At 39.6% G+C, this 19,614-nt stretch overlaps 1 protein-coding gene across 3 annotated transcripts in view; it reads left to right on the top strand.

Annotated features, from left to right (window-relative positions):
- LOC111153808 (AF4/FMR2 family member 1) overlaps nucleotides 1–19,614 on the top strand; it is a 125,677-nt gene that overhangs the window by 57,138 nt on the left and 48,925 nt on the right. For 2 of the 3 annotated variants that reach the window (XM_022513056.1, XM_022513073.1), the window contains exon 4: nucleotides 17,811–17,855. In XM_022513056.1, the coding sequence (XP_022368764.1) occupies nucleotides 17,811–17,855 (45 nt within the window). The remainder of the gene's footprint in view (nucleotides 1–17,810; nucleotides 17,856–19,614) is intronic. The other variant, XM_022513065.1, reaches the window with a different exon arrangement.

Below are 19,614 nucleotides of genomic sequence, written 5' to 3'. Positions count from 1 at the left end.
GTGTAAAATTACAGCATTATGAACTACTTTCACGTTAATGAGTAACTTTAGCAAAATACTAAGATGACTGTTGAGGGATAAATTTAAAAAGCTTAGGAAACTTAAGATCATTTGTTTTGAAATACATAATGCTGGAATTACTTAAATGAGTTTTTTTTTTTTTTTCTCTAGACTCTTTAGGTTCCTTTACCATTGATCAGTGTGTGTGTGTGTCTGTCTGTGTTGGTGTCTTTTTGTTAATGCAGTTGGGTTCTTTTTTTTTTTTTAAGATTTTATTTATTTATTTGACAGAGAGAGAGAGAGAGATCACAAGTAGGCAGAGAGAGGGGGAAGCAGGCTCACTGCTGAGCAGCGAGCCCAATGTGGGGCTCGATCCCAGGACCCTGAGATCATGACCTGAGCCGAAGGCAGAAGCTTAACCCACTGAGCCACCCAGGCGCCCCAATGCAGTTGGGTTCTGATGTGAGCGTGAACATTGCCTATCCTAGTCTGTGAATACATTGCCTGTATTTATATGTTATACATACTTACTAATATGCATTATGTTTTTTCTGATACATATGTGTATATAATACCTGGTTATAGAATTAGTTAGATAATTTTGAGCTGAATGGCATTTACTTCCCGCCCATCCTCAGGTGTCATCCTGCAGACACTTATTAGTTGGGGTTTAATAGGAACTCCCAGTGGTGGCTTCCATATTTTGCTTTTGTGCTATTGGCACTTTTAAATCACGAAAATTTTTATATCAACCTTGAAAGCAAAGTACAGCAGAGTGAAGATTTAAACCATTTTGGGGGGTCTTCACATGCCTGGTTATGACAGGAAGAGTGGAGGATTGCCCATTTCCTAAAGCCGTATGTTTTTAAACTGTGAGCATGGTGCTTTGCACAAGTCAAAACTGCTAAAGGGACAGATGTTGCCAATTTCAAATGTACAGGGGGAAGGCGAATATTGCTAAGCAACGGTGTACTTGAGAGAGCATTTTTAGGAGCAGAGCCAGGGGAGTTGTGCTGGGAGCACTCGCTGCTTCTTATGGCTCAGTACAAGGGAAGAGATTAAAAGTTCTTTCCTGTCAGGGCCGCCATTGCAGCCTCTAGCACAAAAGACAGTGGCCTAGTGGCACCGGTGAGGGCTGGCAAGGGGATGTAGGAAAACAGGGGAGCTTTTTGCCATGTAGGAAGGCAGTGAGACATGCTCACAGAGGTAAGTACCCTCAGTGAACAGCTGCCCTGCAGTAAGTACCACCAAGTGCGCGCCTGACATTCAGGGGGGGATCAAGCAGGTGAGAAATTGAGGCCTCAGAAGAGGAAAAAACCTCTCCCCCTCCCCCTTTCTCTTCCTCCATCCTGCCCTTCTCTTGTTCCCTCCCTTTCTCTTGCCTCTCTTCTCTTTTGCCGCCTCTGCTAGGGGTAACATCAAAGAGGAGAAAGGTCAGAGTAACCTCTAGTCGAGCGCTGCTGTGTGCCTGACCTTCTAAACAAGGTCAGTAAGCTTCCAGCCCCAGGTGTACGGCCCCTCCCATGGCCCCTCCCTTGCTATACACTTGACAGGTAGCAGACAGGTGGTGTGGTGTGCTGTGCTGCGGCTTTTTTTTTTTTTCCCCCTTCCCCTTTTGGCTGCCACTAGAGACTGAATATCTCCTGAGATTTTCGAGGTTGTTGGTTTGGATTATGGATTTTCCTTTCTCTGTCACTGTCTCTTTCTAATGAAAGAATGGAGTAAAAGTAGAAAAAGTATAATGTTATTGTTTTCTATCTGTATGCAGTCACAGCCCATTTTTGGCAGTGCTTTGTAAAGAAATTAAAAAACACTTTAAGCAGTTCTTTACCACTTAGATTTCTTTTCCTTCCTTTCTTTCTTTTTTTTTTTTGGGGGGGGGGGTCCATCTTTCAAACTCTGGTCTTGAACTTCCAGATCTCTTGGCAAATACTGATGGTTTCTTTTGTCTTTCTAAAAAAGTAGAGGTACAAATGGAAGATATTGGCAGGTTAAAAGCTTGCGTGTGTGTGTATACATGTGTATGTTTCCCCATTCTGGTTTCTCTCCCTCTCTCTCCTTTCCCCCGCTTGGCTTTTATTGCTTTGCTTTTGTTTTCCAGCGAATGGAATTTGGGTCAAATTCAAATGATTGTGGGACTCCTGCCCAAATTTTAACTTATAAGTAATAATTGATTTTCAGCAGTAAAAGAATATTTTGAAGTAATTTTACTTTGGTATGGGCAAGTGTAGGAGATGGATTTTAGTATTCTTAGAGTTATTTGGTTCTTAATTAGTTTATTCAGCATAGTTCATGGTCACATAGCCTGTGTCTATGTGGGATGTAAATTTATGTGCTCAAAGGCTAGTTAGAGAAGATGATGGTGTTTACATTTTTCCCCCTCAGAAGACAGAATTTGTTTAAGATGAAGCAGTAGTGAATCTTGTGTCAACAACAAGAAAGTGGAGAAATTGGGCACAAGTAACGAGAAAGGAGGGCGGACCCTCAAGTTACTATAGTGTGAATGTTTCCTTGATTGATTTGAATTCAGGTTATACCTTTGAGCTCTTTTTTTTTTTTTTTAAGATTTTATTTATTTATTTGACACAGACTGAGAGAGAGAAAAAGAGTGAGCGAGAGAGCACAAGTAGAGGGAGCAGCAGGCAGACGGAGCAGGAGAAGCAGACTGCCCTGCTGAACAGGGAGCCTGATGAAGCTGGATGGCAGGACTCTGGGATCATGACCTGAGCTAAAGGCAGACGCTTAACTGACTGAGCCACCCAGGCACTCCTACCTTTGGGCTTTTTTAAAAGTAGGAACTGTGTACTAAAATGAGTCGGAGGACCTATTAGCTTCAGATTTAGAAAGGGATAGAGTTTTCAAGTGACTTAAGCCTGTCACAAATAATGTTTGTTTTAAGAACTTGTTCTAATTAAGTCCAGAAGAAACTGGCTTATTTTATCCTACAAAAAGCTTTTGAGAGAATTTTATTAAGGATACAATGTTTGACATTGAGATGGCTCTTAAAAGTTTTACTAAAAGAGATAATAAAACAGGGGCGCCTGGGTGGCTCAGTGGGTTAAAGCCTCTGCCTTCAGCTCAAGTCATGATCCCAGGGTCCTGGGATCAGACCCTGCATTGGGCTTTCTGCTTGGTGGGGAGCCTGCTTCCCCCCTCTCTCTGCCTGCCCCTCTGCCTACTTGTGATCTGTGTTAAATAATAATAATAATAATAATCTTTGGGGGGGGAGATTTTATTTATGTATTTGACAGACAGAGATCACAAGTAGGCAGAGAGGCAGGCAGAGAGAGGGGGCGAAACAGGCTCCCCGCCAAGCAGAAAGCCCACTGAGCCACCCAGGTGCCCCTAAATAAACAAAATCTTAAAAAAAAAAAGAGAGAGATAAAACATATAAGACTTCCTGCTCTGGAGCCTAAAATTCTTCAGGTTCACCTACTGTTACTTGGTAGACAGCATTATTATGGCAGTATAAATAATATTGCTTATTTTTACAGAAGATTCGGCTGTATACCAGTTAAAGAACTTTATAGAGTGAAAGGACTTTTTAAATAGCGTGTGCCCTTTCCCATCCTCATCCCCCAGGCTGGCACTGTGGTTATGACACTGTCAGTAAAAAAGTGACCTGTGCTCCAAGAGCGTCTTCTCAGCAGGCCGTGTGCCAGGTGTAAGGAGTAGTCAGGAGAACCACAGTTGGATTTATGTATGACTCAGATGTAATTTACTTCTGCTCATTTGACCCTCCCTTCTCTTAAAGGCAGTTTTCAAAAGGAATTGTTTTGTTGCCACTGTTAGAATGGTCGACCATTTTTCATATTCTCTCTTCTCTGGCACATAGATTCTGTAGCCTAGGAAATCAGGAACGACAATAAATGCAAGAATATTGTGAATTACGACAGATAGGGTTGACTTACCCTTGCCTTAAAACAGGGCGCCTGGGTGGCTCAGTTGGTTAGGCATCCAATTCTTGATTTCACCTCACTTGGTTCAGTTCAGTTCAGTTCAGTTCAGGTCAAAGGATCGAGTCCTGTATCTGGCTCCCTGCTCAGTGGGAAATAAATCTGCTTCTCCCTCTGACCCTCTCCCCCCTCATGCTCTCTCTCTCAAATAAATACAATCTTTAAAAATAAATAAATTAAAAAAAAAAAACCTGTCAGACAGTTGGGAGTCTTAGGTTAAGGGCTCTGGGCTTAAGTCAGGAGTACTTTTAAAACTTTACTGCAGGTCTGTGTCATTGTTGAGGGAATGAGAAGAACGGGGAGAGTGAGAGTGGAAAATACCGAGGTGGGGAAAGTTGTGAGCTGGGTCATATGATGGGCATAAACTGTTTGCTGCTGCAACTTTTAGAATAGTGATTATATATAGTCTGAATGTTTAAAATGCTTTAAATTCAGCAGGTATGAGGGGCACCTGGGTGGCTCAGTTGGTTTGGTTAGGCATCCAGTTCTTGATTTCACCTCAGGTGGTGATCTCAGGGTCATGGGATTGAGCTGGGCATTGGGCTCCCTGCTCGGCTCAGTCTGCTTGTCCTTCTCCCTCCGCTCCTCCTGCCACTCACACACTCTCAAATAAGTAAATAAATAAAATCTTTAAGTAAATAAATCAAAGTAAGTAAATAAATTAGTAAATAAATAATAAATATTTAATTTATAAATTAATAACAAATATTTATATTTAATTTAAATAAAGTAAATAAAATAAAGTAAATAAATAAAAAATAGCAGATATTAGAGTACATTTATTTTACAAGCAAAGAGTTTTTTTTTTTTTTTTTTTAAAGATTTTATTTATTTATTTGGCAGACAGAGAGAGATCACAGTAGGCAGAGAGAGAGAGAGGAGGAAGCAGGCTCCCCGCTGATCAGGGAGCCCCATGCGGGGCTCTGTCCAAGGACCCTGGGATCATGACCTGAGCCGAAGGCAGAGGCTTAACCCACTGAGCCACCCAGGCGCCCCGCAAAGAGTGTTCTTGATTTGCACATATGAAATACCTGTTTAAGATACATGCAACACTAAAATTTATTTTGCTTATTTTTTTTGAGAGAGCCAGTGCATGAGCTGGGGGAGGGGCAGAGGGAGAAGGAGAGAGAGAGTCCCAAGCAGGTTCTGTGCTTAGCATGAAGCCCCATTTGGGGCTCTGTCTCACCACCCTGAGATTGTGACCTTGAGCTGAAATCAAGAGTTGGGTGCTCAACCAACTGAACCACTCAGGTGCCCTGCAAAGAAAAAATTTTTATATATATTTATCCTGCCCCTTGCATTTATATATTAAAAAACAAAACAAAAAAAAACCTAGCACTTGTTGAGTGACTAAATATTTGTTCAAAACATTGTTATTAAACTTTTTCACTTTGACCAGTAGAGTAAATCACTTTATGAGATGAGCTCTACTAGGATCTTGTTGCAGTTTGTCTAAACTTTCAGACCAAATTTACATGCAAAGATAATGCAGGAAAAGAAAAAGATTATTAAATCTACCAGAGAGTCAGTGGAATTAGTAAACTTTATTTTTTTTTCCCTAAAAAAGAATGACTGAATCTGGTTTTTAATAGATTTTGGAAAAGCAAATTGTCTCTTCATTTTAGGTCCTCTTTGATGATAGGATTGAATAAGTGATTTGTAACCATTCATAATGTTACAATATTAAATGAATTCTACTTTCCCAAAATGATCTTTGGCCCTTTTTCTAGACCCTTGCAAGCAACCTGGTTGTTTGTTACTTAACATTAAAGCCCCAAGAAACGGGGGAATTTACTTGCTCAGAATTAGATACAAAGGGCAAGGCCATCTTTATTTTCCTTCTCTCCTCTGTTTATTATAGTATCAGTAATCCCCAAGGTAGTTTGAAGCTCACATTGCTTCCTCAGAGCATATATGCCTGCTTCAGTAATTTTCTGTCTTTTTTTTTTCCACTGGGTTCTGTTTTTTGTTTTGAAAAGTCATCATGCCAGGAGACAGACAACCCACACCTAGCCCAGAGGGGACTGTTAAGATTATTCTTGGAATAAACCCAAGATAAAAATCTTTATGTTCTTTCAGACAAAGCATGGATTAAATGGCTTATCTTATTCATATGATTTCAGTTTCTTTCAACCTAATCCAGAAACTGATGGAAAATTTTTTTCTGGTGCCTCTCTAGGCTTAGCTTTTGCTCAGCTTTGGAAAAGAAGTCCAGGCACCTTATGTAACATAGAATTAGACATGGTTCCTGAACACTGTTTGCCACTTAAGTTTGATAGACCATACACTCAAAGGAGGAGCAGTAATACAGGTTTATGTATCTATAAATCTGGTCGTGGTTGACAAAGTAATTTAGTAGTGTTGTTTTAGACTCAGAACCATCAGTTAATATGATTTGTGAGAGAGCAATCACATGCGCGTGCATGTGTGTGAGAGAGAGAGAGAGAGAGAGCGCGCGCATGAGCACACACGAGTGAGTGCAGGAGAAAGAAGGGTGGGATGGAATTGGGGGTAAGCATGGTCATCAAACACCATCACACTGCAGTGTAACACCCTCCCTACAGTGATATATTTTAATTGAAAGACTTCATGCTTTGCAAATTAATGTTCCCACTCAAAAATAAAAAAAATTAAGTCTCTCTTAGAGAAAACTGTTAAGATTGTTTCAGTGAATAGGGTTGTTTCTGGAAGGAATAGATCATATAGTTTGGTTCATTTGAAAGAACTTGTCAGTTTATTATCACTGGAACCAGTGTCCAGACTTGTTCTTTGAGATGCCTCTTTCTCGCTCTTTACTCTTTTCCTTCTTTCTTTTCCCTTTCCCTTTCATTCCTTCCTTCCTTCCTTTTTTTTTTTTTTTCTTTCTTCCTTCCTTAAAGCAGTGCCTTTTTAGCCACTCTTACTAAATCATTCATGGTTGCTAAGCCCACAGTGGGCTTCATGGGGTCTCATGTGATCTTCTCATCAAAGGCCCAGTGTTTTCAAGTCTTAAGAGCATTGGAGATTTCTGATACCTTAATACATGCTGAATGGTAGTGGTTCTCAGCCAAAAAGTTAGAAAGGTGGTGCATTACCAAGATTAGACAGAAGTACTGTCAAACAGTGGGAAGTTTTTTACATTTGTTTTTCATCCAGGTTCTTTGTTTTTAAGTCAGTTAAACCTGCCTCAGGTAGACCCCCTTCCACTTAACTTTTATACCAAGAAAACTAGTTGACATCATCATAAATAATATCTACTGAAGACATTTCTGTACATGGTGCATAAACATAAAGAGTATTTTTTAAAGATTTATTTATTTATTTGACAGAGAGAGAGAGAGAGACAGAGACAGACACAGTGAGAGAGGGAACACAAGCGGGGGGGAGTGGGAGAGGGAGAAGCAGGCTCCCCGCCGAGCAGGGAGCCCAATGCGGGGCTCTATCCCAGGACCCCGAGACCACGACTTGAGCCGAAGGCAGACATCTAATGACTGAGCCACCCAGGCGCCCCAGTATTTTTTTTTTTTTTAATTGGAACTGTTACCTGTGGCTCTACAGAAGCCTTGCCAAATACATTAAAATGTACACACTCAGGCAATCTTAGGAAAATAATAGTAATAAAATAAATGAAACCAACACTTCTAGTATTCACATTCATTTGTACATTTAGATGAAGTTTTTATAATTATGTATGTGGGGAAGGCTAGTCACTGTCCGTATTTTTATCTATTTAAAACAAATCTTAAGAACTAGATCCTAGGTTCCATAATGAAAAGATACTTTGTTTTAATAGAGATCTAAACAGAATTTCCAGACTATTTTAAGTAGTTTACTTAAATTATGAGCTTTTATAAATTTCACACATTTTACTTTTTATTTGACAGAAATTACAAGTAGGCAGAGAGGAGGAAACAGGCTCCCCGCTGAGCAGAGAGCCTGATGCGGGGCTCCATCCCAGGACGCTGGGATCATGACCTGAGCCGAAGGCAGAGGCCTAACCCACTGAGCCACCCAGGCGCCCCAATTTCACACATTTTAGAAAAATTAAATATTAATGATACTAAAGCAAATTAGGTAAAATCAAAGTGCCTGGAAAGGAACAGTAAACATATTCATACTTATCTTTAAAAGTTCAGAATACTTCTGGTGAGGTTTTATAAGTTTCAGTAATGATATTTAGGGTTCTTCTCATTTTTAGTTTGCTTTAGTTCGTGAAAGACAAGGAAATAATAATTTGCCTATAAAAACTGGAGTTTACCTGAAGGTGAACTTTTAAATCAGGGATATTAGCTTTTGTTTAATAAGTGAATTGGGGTGTCACCCCATCTTCCAGGCTTCCAGCATTCTTCTTCTGTGTTCATCCCTAGAATATTTCTTGATGTCCTCTCTCAAGGAGACATACCTTTCCTTACCCCAACCCAAGCATGTCTGATGTACCCCCTCTCTCACTAGTCATGATCTCCTGTTTTACTCTTACATCTGAAACTTTGCCTGGAGAAATTCACATCCCCATACTCTTTAAGAACATCTGATGGGGTTTGGTGGTCGTGATGGAATTTTGTTGTAATATATTTTTTTTAATTGAGGATTTCTGTATTTTAAGAAGTGTCATTGTTCTGTGAAGATGTCCGTCTGGAATGTTACACGTGAGAACAAACATATTGCTTCTAATATATAGGAAAAAGAGGATTTGCCTAAAATACTCATTCTTTTTGGTAAGTTCATGTTTCTGAATTTTGTCAGAGATGCCATGAAATGACAAAAGCAAATTTGTTTCACAAATATTACTTGCTCATTTGTGTTAGTCCAGAATTATGCTGAGGTCTTGGGAGACACAGAGATGAATAAACCCCTACACCCCATCAAATAAGAAACGAGGCTGTGGAAAACAAATGAAAACACTAAGGCTGTCTTTTAGAGTTGAAGGTAGGGAGTCAAGGAGTAAGGAGACTTCCAGAAAAGGTCTGCCAGTGTTTGTGACACCTCTGTTCTCACACGACCGCTCTTTCTAGAGCCTCCCATATAAGTAGAAAGCATGGTCTTTCCATAGTAAATTTTTGGTGGATGATAACTGTAGGTGACCTATAGACATCCCTCATCTTTAAAATGATTTTGTCCTTTATCATTGTCTTTCCTTGAAAAATTTATTTGGAGAGCTCTAGATAGAGATTTCTGCAATTGGCATGACGTTAATTGTGGTAGCCTTCATGTGTGGCAGTTTGGCATTTAAAAAAAGGGTTCCAAGGAAATGTGATTCTTTGCTACATATTAGAGCATATCACATTTTAAAGTCTATTCAGAACCTTTCCATTATTTGAAAATATTTGGGGAGCGATAGGAGGGTGTTTAATTTTTTAGAATTTAACAGTTAAAGTTGGCTTGCAATTTACCAAATACTGTTACACTGTTAAGAGTGCCCTGTTCTGTTTCCAAGCTCATTATCCCTCCTTCCATATTAATGATCTATAGCTTTGTTTTTAAAAATATTTGTACCATAAGTGTGCCTATAAATCTGTCTAGGGATCTTATAAAGTTTTCTAAAATACCAGGTGTGGAAGTAGACGTTTAGATAGTTGCCCAAAGGGCATGATGCTTCTGAAATCTAATATTTCTAGCACTTTTATAACTTTCCAGCCTAAGTAGGCACACCCAAGCAGTGTGAGCGTGTTCTTGTAATAGGCCTCGCTGTTGAGGGAATTTACTTTGTATTCACAGAATAAAATTAATTTTGCGTCAGAACCTTGCTCAGGCAGGCCTTTTGGTTTCCTTCTCTAATCTATCTCTTGGAAATGGGGATTATGGCATCTTCATGATAAATGCCTGCATTTGTTTGTATGGCATTAGCTTTAACATATATTGTCTTATTTCTTCCTCACGAGGTTTTGTGTATTTCATATGTGGCTGCTCAGTATTTAAGTATTTTGACTGATTCTAAAAAAGCAAACCCAAACAGTGCACCTCTTTCAAGGACTTTGTAGGTTAGTTTGGGAAGAAAGAGTGAATTAGTTAGTAGACCCTGGCCCACGCCTTAACAGTAGTCCCGGATTTCCACAGGAACACCTCACAGGCGCCGATGGAAGGCTGACCGCAAAGCTACGAGCAGTGAGGAAGAGGCTGGGAATAGATGCACATAGGTGTGTGTTTGGGAGAAGGAAAGTCACTTAGAGGAAGACTAATAGAAAGTAAAGACAAATGTGGCAGAAGACATTTGACTGTACTTTGAGTAAAAATTTTTATCCCTATTTTTAAAAATCTCAGCCTGATTTTGTTTTTATTTATGAATAGATAATCTGTTTTGTGATAGAGAATTTAAAGGATAAAAATATGTACATAGAAAAGCTTCCCACTGACACCCCCCGACCCCCTAATTCTCCCTTCTGGAAGCAGCTGATGTGCCAGGCTTCCTCTCGTCCATATTCTCAGTGGTGTTTCAGGTATCATTAGTAACTCCACCTTCATGTTTTCTTCCATTGTCTTGTCACTGATACAGATCCTGGCATACACTGCACCTATTTTTTTTTTCCTTTTTCCTTTATGTTTATTGCTTAACAATACATCTTGGAGATTGCCCCCAAATCAGTACATGAAGACAGTCCTCATTCTGTCATAGCTGCATAGTACTTCTGTGTAAGGGGCACGTATCACAGTTTTCTTAGCCAGTTATCCCTAGATGGGCATTTAGATTGCTCCCAGTCTCTTACTATTTGCAAACTAGGCTGAAGTGACTAACTTTGTACAGATGACTGTGTGTACACCTAGAAGTTGGTGCTAGAAGCCACATTGCTGTGTCAGAGTACAGAAAATTAGAATTTGGGGGCTTTTGCCTAATTGGGGTCTTCCAAAGTTGTGACCTGTTACCCTGCCACCAACCAGTGTATTAGAGTGCCTGTTTCCTCATAACTATCTTATAGACACAGTATTGTCAGTTTTTTGTTTTGCCAGTCAGATAGGTGAAAAATAGATTCTAAGAGTAGTCCTAATGTTTCTAAGGAGGAAGCAATGCAAAAATTTCCCTTTTGTCCCCAGTACGTTTATTTCCAGTAGTCTGTTACTTAAGACATTGACATATAATTTGGATGAACTAGTGTGTAAGAAGTCTCTAAAGCTAAAATCTGGAAATTTATTTTCATGTTCTGAGTTTTGAGCCTGAAAGCATACCAGCAGATGTGTATTGGTTAGGATTGGTAATACTATCCCTTTATCACCATCAGGCAATAGTCCCAAAGAACTTGAATCTCAGGCGGCATTAGAGAGCCAGTCCTCAGCAGAGCCAGAGCTAGAATTCAAGATCTTTTGGCTTCCTTCCTCTGCATGCTGCCTTTGTGCTCCCTGCGGTTCCTGGTTAGTGATAACTAAGGGTGTTTGAGAACAGCGTTGTTACAGAAGTGCTGCTCTGTTGAAACTTGAGAGACTTAAGATACAGTATTGCGAAGGGCTTCCTGGTCTCAGTGGTGAGTTCTTCCCTCCAGCTCTTTTCAGCTTACTAAAACTAAAACAAACTTGAGTCATGCTTAGAAGACATTTACGAACGTATTTTAGTTTGATATCAGTGCATTTCCGTATGCTTACAGTGTCATTCCAAGAGGAGTAAGAAATCAGAACGAGGCCAGTGTTGATGCCTTTTCTAGTCTGACGCACCTGTAGTGCTAAGAGGCAGTTAGATCTGAATCCCAGAGTACTACTTTGCACGAACAGAGGCAAAACATTGTTCTTAAAAAAATGTGTTTGGTCATGCATAGGACAACTGGAGTCACGTCCCCTCCTTAAAATGCTAAAACGTGTTTGTCCCTTGCCCGAATGTTGGAAGTGTTTGGAAAGGTAGTTTTAACACTGTTGTGAACCCAGCCTCAGCCAGTCCAGAGCATTGTGTGACTTCGGACATGTACCTTAATTTCTCCAAAATTCAATCTCACTTTAGAAAACGGGATAATACATACCACGGAAGTTGATAGGAGAATTGGAGTGTTAATACAGAATTCCCTCAGAGATTTATTTTGTTGTTGCCAAAGTGTAATTGACACACAATATTAGTTTCAATTGTACAACATAGTGATTCAACCTTTATATACATTATGGAGTGAGCACCATAATAAATCTAGCTACCATCTGTCACTATACAAAGTTGTTACCTGTTATTAACTATATTCCTTATGCTGTACATTGATTGCATCCTGTGTCTTATTTATTTTATAACTGGAAGTTTGTATCTCTTTATCCCTTTTCCTCAGCCTCCCCCAAACCCCTTCCCCTCCTCTGGCAACCAAATTGCTCTTTGTATCTATGAGTTTATTTCCTTTGTTAAGTCTTTCCTTTTTCTTTCTTTTTTTTTTTTAAGATTTTATTTATTTATTTGAGAGAGAGAGATCACAAGTAGGCAGAGAGGTAAGCAGAGAGAGAGAGAGGAAGAAGCAGGCTCCCTGTTGAGCAGAGAGCCCCATGTGGGGCGTGATCCCAGGACCCTGAGATCATGACCTGAGCTGAAGGCAGAGGCTTAACCCACTGAGCCACCTAGGCGCCCCCCCATTTTTTTTTTTAAGACTTTATTTGTCAGAAAAAAAGCACAAGCAAGTACAGTGGCAGGCAGAGGCAGAGAGAGAGAGGCAGGCTCCCTGCTGAGCAAGGAGCCGGATGTGGGACTTGATCCCATGACCCTGGGATCACAACCTGAGCTGAAGGCAGGCAGCGGCTTAACCGACTGAGCCACCCAGGCATCCTGCCCATTTCTTAGTTGGATTGTTTTCTGGATAGTAGTCGTGAGTTCTGTGTGTATTTTGAGTGTTAATCCCTTATTGATTATATCATTTGCAAATATTCTCCTCTCCCATTCAGTAGGTTGCCTTTTTGTTTTGCTGATAGTTTCCTTTACTGTGCAGAAGACTTTTAGTTTGATGTGGTCCCATTTATTTATCTTTACTTTTGTTCTTGCCTGAGCAGACAGATCCAAACAAGTACTGCTTAGACGATGTCCAAGAGATTACTGCCTGTGGTTTTTTTTTTTCTCCCCCCCAGGACTTTCATGGTTTCCGGTCTTAGATTTAAGTCTCTAATCCATTTTTTAGTTTATTTTTGTGTATGATGTAAGAAGGTGATGCAGTTACATTCTTTTGCATGTAGCTGTCCGGTGTTCCCAGCACCATTTATTTAAAAAGAGACTTTTTCCCATTGTATATTCTTGCTTCCTTTGTTGAAGATTAATTGACTGTACAAGCATAGGTTTATATTTCTGGACTCTATTCTGGTCTCTTGCTCTCTGTGTCTATTCTTGTACCAGTACCATATTGTTTTGCTTACTATAGCTTTGTAGTATAGTTTGAGATCAGGGAGTGTGATACCTTCAGCTTTGTTCTTCTTTCTCAAGACTGCTTGGGCTGTTTGGAGTCTATTTTGGTTCTGTACAAATTCCAGTACTGTTTGTTCTAGTTCTGTGAAAAATACCATTGGTGTTTTGATAGATGACACTGAATCTGTGGATTGTTTTGGGTAGTATGAATGTTTTATTTTTGGGTAGTATGGACGTTTTAACAATATTCTTCTAGTCTCTGAGCATGATATATCTGTTTATTTATTTGTATTCAGTTTCTTTCATCAGGGTCTTCTAGTTTTCAGAGTCTTGGTCTTTTACTTTCTTGTTCAAATTTATTCCTAGGTGTTTTGTATGGGTTTGTTTTTGGATGTAATTATAAATGGGATTGTTTTCTTTTTTCTTTTCTTTTTTTTTTCTTTTTTTTTTTTTAAAGATTTTATTTATTTGACAGAGAGATCACAAGTAGGCAGAGAGGCAGGGGTGGGAGGGTGGGGAAGCAGGCTCCCTGCTGAGCAGAGCGCCAGATTTTGGGGGGGAGGGTTTGAATCCCAGGACCCTGAGATCATGACCTGAGCTGAAGGCAGAGACTTAACCCACTGAGCCCAGTGGGGCTGAACCCACTTAACCCAGGTACCCCCTGGGATTGTTTTCTTAATTTCTCTTTCTGATAGTTACTAGTATACAGAAATGCAACAGATTTATGTATATTATTTTGTATCCTGAAGCTTTACTGAATTCATTTATTCTAATAGTTTTCTGGTGAAGTCTTTAGAGTTTTCTATATATAGTATGTCATCTGCAAATTGGGACAGTTTTACTTATTTTCCAGTTTGAATGCCTTTTGTTCCTTGTCTGATTGCTGTGCCTTGTAACTTCCAGTTACTCTGTTGAATAAAGTGGCAGAAGTAGGCATCCTTGTCTTATTCCCCATCTTAGAGGAAAAGCTTCTAGCTTTTCATAGTTGAATGTAACGTTAGCTGTGGTATGTCATTTTTATGTTTCTGTAATGAGGGCCAGATCTACAATTGATGGGGACATTTAGTGCAGTCTCCCTGCCTCTGCCCCCCAAGCCAATGCTGTTGCATTTTACAATAGATGGTATCAAATAGAGGAAATAATAGTAGGTAAAGAGGTTAATGCCATGCCAGGTACAATAGGTATTCAGTAAGTAGCTGCTATCATTTTATTTTTAGTTGAATAGAATTACGGTTCCTGTGTTAAGGCCATACCCTAGTGAGGAAACGAGGTCAGTCTACACACAGACACCAGATTTGTGAGGTAGCCACAAGTGGGCAGGAGGGAAGAGCTGCGCTCCCCTAGGAACCTAGATGTTGAATGTGAGAGACGGCAGTAGGATTTGTGGTTGTAGTCACTGTCTACACACTGGGAGCAGGAGCTGGACGAGGAAGGGACCTGCGAGGTACAACTTCCTGATTCGTGCAGCTAGCAGAGATTTTCCTTGTTGTTGCTTTTTGTCCCCTCTTATTCTTTGGGGAGGTCTTACCTGAAGATCTTCAGCCTTAACTAGGCTGTGCTTTAGAGAGGCTTAGTGTTTACTTCCTCTTGGGCTGCAGTGTTTGTTCCAAGGAGCCTGGATTCTCCCAGCAGGAATGGCAGAGCTCAGTGGGAGACCCTGTGGCCAAAGTGGATTTTAAGTAAGGGATTGGGCCATAATGGTTTGTTGAACTTCCCCCCCCTCCCCTTTTGGAAGGTCTCCTTCTGGCAGCAGACTTGGAGGTGCCAGACTGTACTTGATGAAACAAGGGAGCCTGTCCTTACAGATCTTTCTCTGCAGACACATTTGAAACACATACACTCTTAAACTAGAGTCTCTAATTTGGGTCGGCAGAAGAGTAGAGATCAGAATCTCAGGTAGATGGAACATAAAATGGGCTCGTGTTATTCAGACTATCTTGGAAACCTCCCCTCTGTTAAATAGTTAAATATCATTTTAAAAATACATCTTGGTACTCACAGAGGTATTTAAGAGTGAAGGGGCATTAACTCTCTCTGACTTACTCTTAAAAATGGTTCAGGGTAGATGGGTGGGAGAGAAAAAAATAAAAAATGTGGTAGGATGCTGACATTTGGGGAATCTGGGTGAACGGTTTGTGGGAATTTTTTTTTTTTCTATTTTCTGTTTTCACAACTTTTCTCTAAATACAAAATTATTTCTAAAGAACAAATTGAAAATATCTTGAGCATCTTTCCATGCAAGCCCGTACATTTACATTATTATTTTAATTCTCTGTAGCACACTGCTGTGTGGATGTGTGAAGGTCTTTAGCTAGACTCCTGTTTTGGGGTATTTGATTATTTCCAGTTATTTGCTATTATAAACAGTGCTGCTCAGAGGTCTTTAAATATGTTAATATCCTCATGTATTTGGAATGGAATCCCTGCACTCCGTTGAAATATTCCCACTCTCATAGTGGACCTAATAGGAAAAAATCACAGTAAATGAAACAAACGAATGAATGCTTGAACACTAAGACCTTATTTACAATTTTAAATGGGTTAAAGTTTGTCTACTTAGCAATATTTATCTTACCCAGATACTAATAAATTCTGAGCTTTAGAAAAATTTCTTCAGTTCTGCTTCATCTCATGTAATAAAGCTTTAGGAAAAAAATCTTTTAGTGACATAAAGCATCTTGGCTAAGTGTTGACTCCTTGAATAATTACGAAGATTGGAAAGTCTTTTATTAGCGTCCTGAAGTTACAGCCTTCACATCTCATTCTGTCAGAAGCAGTGGGCAAATCTTTTTCTCTCTCATTCCAACATGCTTCACTATTTCGTTGATTCCCACACATGTTGATTGGATTCCTGTTTGCATTCCAGGAACAGATGGGGATGAGGGGACTGTTTGACCAGGGTCGGTAGTAATATGCTATATGCTCTATTGTATTGATTCACCTTCAACTTATAATTGTTATTTTTCCTGATGATGCATGTGAAGAATTGAAACCATAGACTATTCTTACCTTTTACTCTCAGGTCAAAACAGCATTCAGTTCTGTTTCTGACATTTGTACTAAAAGGTTTGGTTATGTTTGGACCAATTTTTACGCATCTCTTAATGGTTTTGAAAAAACCAAAAAGCAGGTAAGGAAATGTAGTTAGTGACATGCAGAATGCCTAAAGGCAGATCTGATAGGACATCAAGGGATACCCTTGACTCTTTGGTTATACCTTCTAACTTCCTCAAAAATATCAAAGTGCAAACATTTCAACACAATTGTTTCCATGAAATTTGCATGTTTTAAGAACAGACCCAGTCAGGGTAAATCACATTTGAACATTGACATGCCTGTTCAGTTTGATTGCACGACTGTGTGAGTGTTACATGCTCTTTTCTTTGCTTTTCCTTCATCCTTAAACTGGAGTGGTGAGTTAATGAATCCTAGATCAGGAATTGGCAACTAATGCTGTATTAAATTTACACTCAGATTAGAAATGAGAGCCAGGAAAAAACCCCTTTCTTCTCCTCTCCAGCTGTGAGGCAGGTATTGGACCCCACGGACTGGGAAGACCAGTGCTTTATGCACACAGTAGTGGCAGTCACAGGAGGGGTGTGTGTTGTATAGAACTTGCCCAGGGCACTTGGCTCTGAATTGACACAGAGCAAAAAGTTGCTTTTCCAGTGAAAAGGATGAGGTCATGGGATTTGTTTCATGTCTCTAGTTAAGGAAAAATGGTTGTTTTTTGTTGTTGTTGTTGTTGTTTGTTTTAGTGTTTTTTGTTTTACTTTTCCATTTTCTTTGCACTTAAAGATATAAAGACTGTAAAAATGACATTTCCTAGACACTGGCTGTGGTGGTGATAGTAGTGGTAGCAGTTGTCATTTGTTTAGCTGAGAATTAGGAAAAAGTATAAGTAGTAGATCTTTCATAGAGGCCACTAGGAAAACTCCTCTCTCCCTAGGGTCTTTCTCTGGGGGAAATACGGGGCATGTTTGTGTGTACGTGTGTGTATACATGTGCATATATACTGTGAAATGCTGACTTGAAGGAGGGGTAGAGACCTTAGAGTGAATGTCATTATTTTAAAGACAGTCCTTGGCCAGCTAGATTATTACCCAGAAAATCTAAACTATCCTTGATTTGGTGTTCGCCTCTTTACTGCGGGCTCACTGAGGTGTCCACCTGATTTCCATCGCTGTGTTCATTTCCCTTGGCTGGCTGGACAGATGTTACTACGGAGCAAGCTGTGACCCCTCTTTCCTGTCTTTCTGCCTCCACTTTCATTATGTCTATTACTCCTCTAGATTTACTAATTTTCTTTAAGGTACACGTTTTCCTTTGGAAATGTTGACCCGAGGGTCCAAATTAGTCTCCATTTGTCTCCAGCAGAAGCGTTTCCCCCCGGATGAAGTCAGGTTGGTCTCTGGTCTTGTTTGCTCCAGAATGTGAAGCTCCTACTACTCTGCCTGTGAAAGGTGGTCCTAAGGTGGTCACCCTTGCAGCAGTGTTGCTGGATGAATACCAGTACCCACTAGTATCATCGCTTGAGTTGGATTTTGTTTGTTTGTGCTAAGATTTTCCTTTTTTTTTTTTTTCCCCACTTTTAGCAGACCTACTCCAATGAAGTTCATTGTGTTGAAGAGATTCTGAAGGTGAGTTCCTTTACTGTTTCTCCATTTGAAGAAATACTGAAGGAAGTAGACGGATATCCATTGACTTTGACTTTAATGAACAGTTGCCATTCCAAACCCCTTCAAACAGTTCCCCTCCTCACACCTTCCAATGCAAAATAAACCAGAATAGGAACAGAGGGACTCTTAAGAGCCTAATGGAGCTCTCTGACAGATTTTGTTAATTAAAGTAAAGTCTACAAGCTGCAAGGCATTTGGACTAGAGTTTCAAGACCTCGCTCAGGTTTTTCTGATGGTTGTTCATAAAGACCCACAAGAGTGGCTCACTTCTCAGGAAGAGAAGGCCTCTTAATTTAAGGGGTTAAATAGTGCTAGATGTATCCCTCTTGGTATTTTGTAGGTCACACCCGATAGGTATGGCCTCATCTTTAGTGAGGCCATGAATTTTTAAAGGAATTTTTTAAAAAGCAGTAGAAAGTAAATGGACATCTATAAGCCTACTGTGAAGGGTTATTTTTCACTCTTGTTTCTTGAGATGGTGCCATGAACAGTTGTACTGCTTCTGCAGATATATCATTGAACCCATCATGTGTAGGTTCAAGGCTTTTTGCACAAGGACAACAAATGCCTCCTAGAATTCAGCTCCAGGAAAAAATAAATCCATTCTTCTCATGAACCAGCATGCTTTCTTTTTATCAGAGAAGAATTATATAAGTTGTTGAGTTTCCCATTTTGGCTTTAATTTCCAGGAAATCTAGAGCTAAATTTAATGCCCCCCAAGTACTATAATAGTAGTAACTAAGGGTTTTGTTTATTTCTCATCCTTTTTCTTCAGCTTTTTAACTTTCCTCTGTGTGGGATTTAATGATATTCTTGCTTTATCTTTTACTGTAAGTTTTCTGATTTTATTTTTGAAGTGCAAATATACATGACACATGGACCTGTTCATTTGTATCATCACTGTTCACTTTCCCTCAAAATACATGTTTGCCCAATTTTTTCCTTTAATTTTCCGTTGTAAAGTAAGGTGGAACTGAAACCAGTTTTTTTTTTTTTTTTAAAGATTTATTGATTTATTTTAGAGAGAGAGTGCGATCAGGGGAGTTGGTTTGGTAGAAGGAGACAGAGACTCCTCCCAGAGCCCAGTGCGGGGCTTGATGTCATGACCCTGAGATCACTACCTGAGCTGAAACCAAGGGTCTCAGACATTCAACCGACTGCGTCCCCCAGGCGCCCCTGAAACCAGTAATTCTATAGCTTACCTTCTCACTTGCAAAAATTTTGACTAAGGTAGTGCCTGCCCAGATGTTTAGAAAGTATAGAAAGTAGTCCCATCGTTTTTGTTTTCTTTGTCCCCTACTTTTGAAGTTAGGATCTTCTGAGAAAGAAATATCTCTAAGAAAACATGCTTTGTTCTGCTAGAATTGAGCAGTATTTCTGAAGCAACTTGAACGATTAATAATAAACAGGTTATCTTGATCGAGCTTTTGTTTCATCCTTCTGGGATTTCTGAAATCTTTTGGTATGATGAGTCATAAAAACAACAGATGACTTAGTTGTAAAATAAGGTTTAGCATTTTCTCTGAAAGTGTATGTGATTTGTTTTATAGTTACTACAAAAGTATATGCAACAATGTAGATAAGTTTGTCTTCTGTATATGTCAAATGCTACTCTTAGGTTTTGATGTGGGTTAATATATTACTTGTGGAATCCCTTAATTAGGATGATGGTATTAGAACACCAGACGAACAATTTTAATTTAATAAACCCATTTAATAA

This window comes from Enhydra lutris, unplaced genomic scaffold (genome assembly GCF_002288905.1).
Source record: "Enhydra lutris kenyoni isolate GAN:26980312 unplaced genomic scaffold, ASM228890v2 scaffoldscaffold3, whole genome shotgun sequence".
NCBI classification, from domain to species: Eukaryota; Metazoa; Chordata; class Mammalia; order Carnivora; family Mustelidae; genus Enhydra; species Enhydra lutris.
Note: the sequence above shows the minus strand (reverse complement) of the source record. Positions and strands in the feature narration are given on the sequence as shown.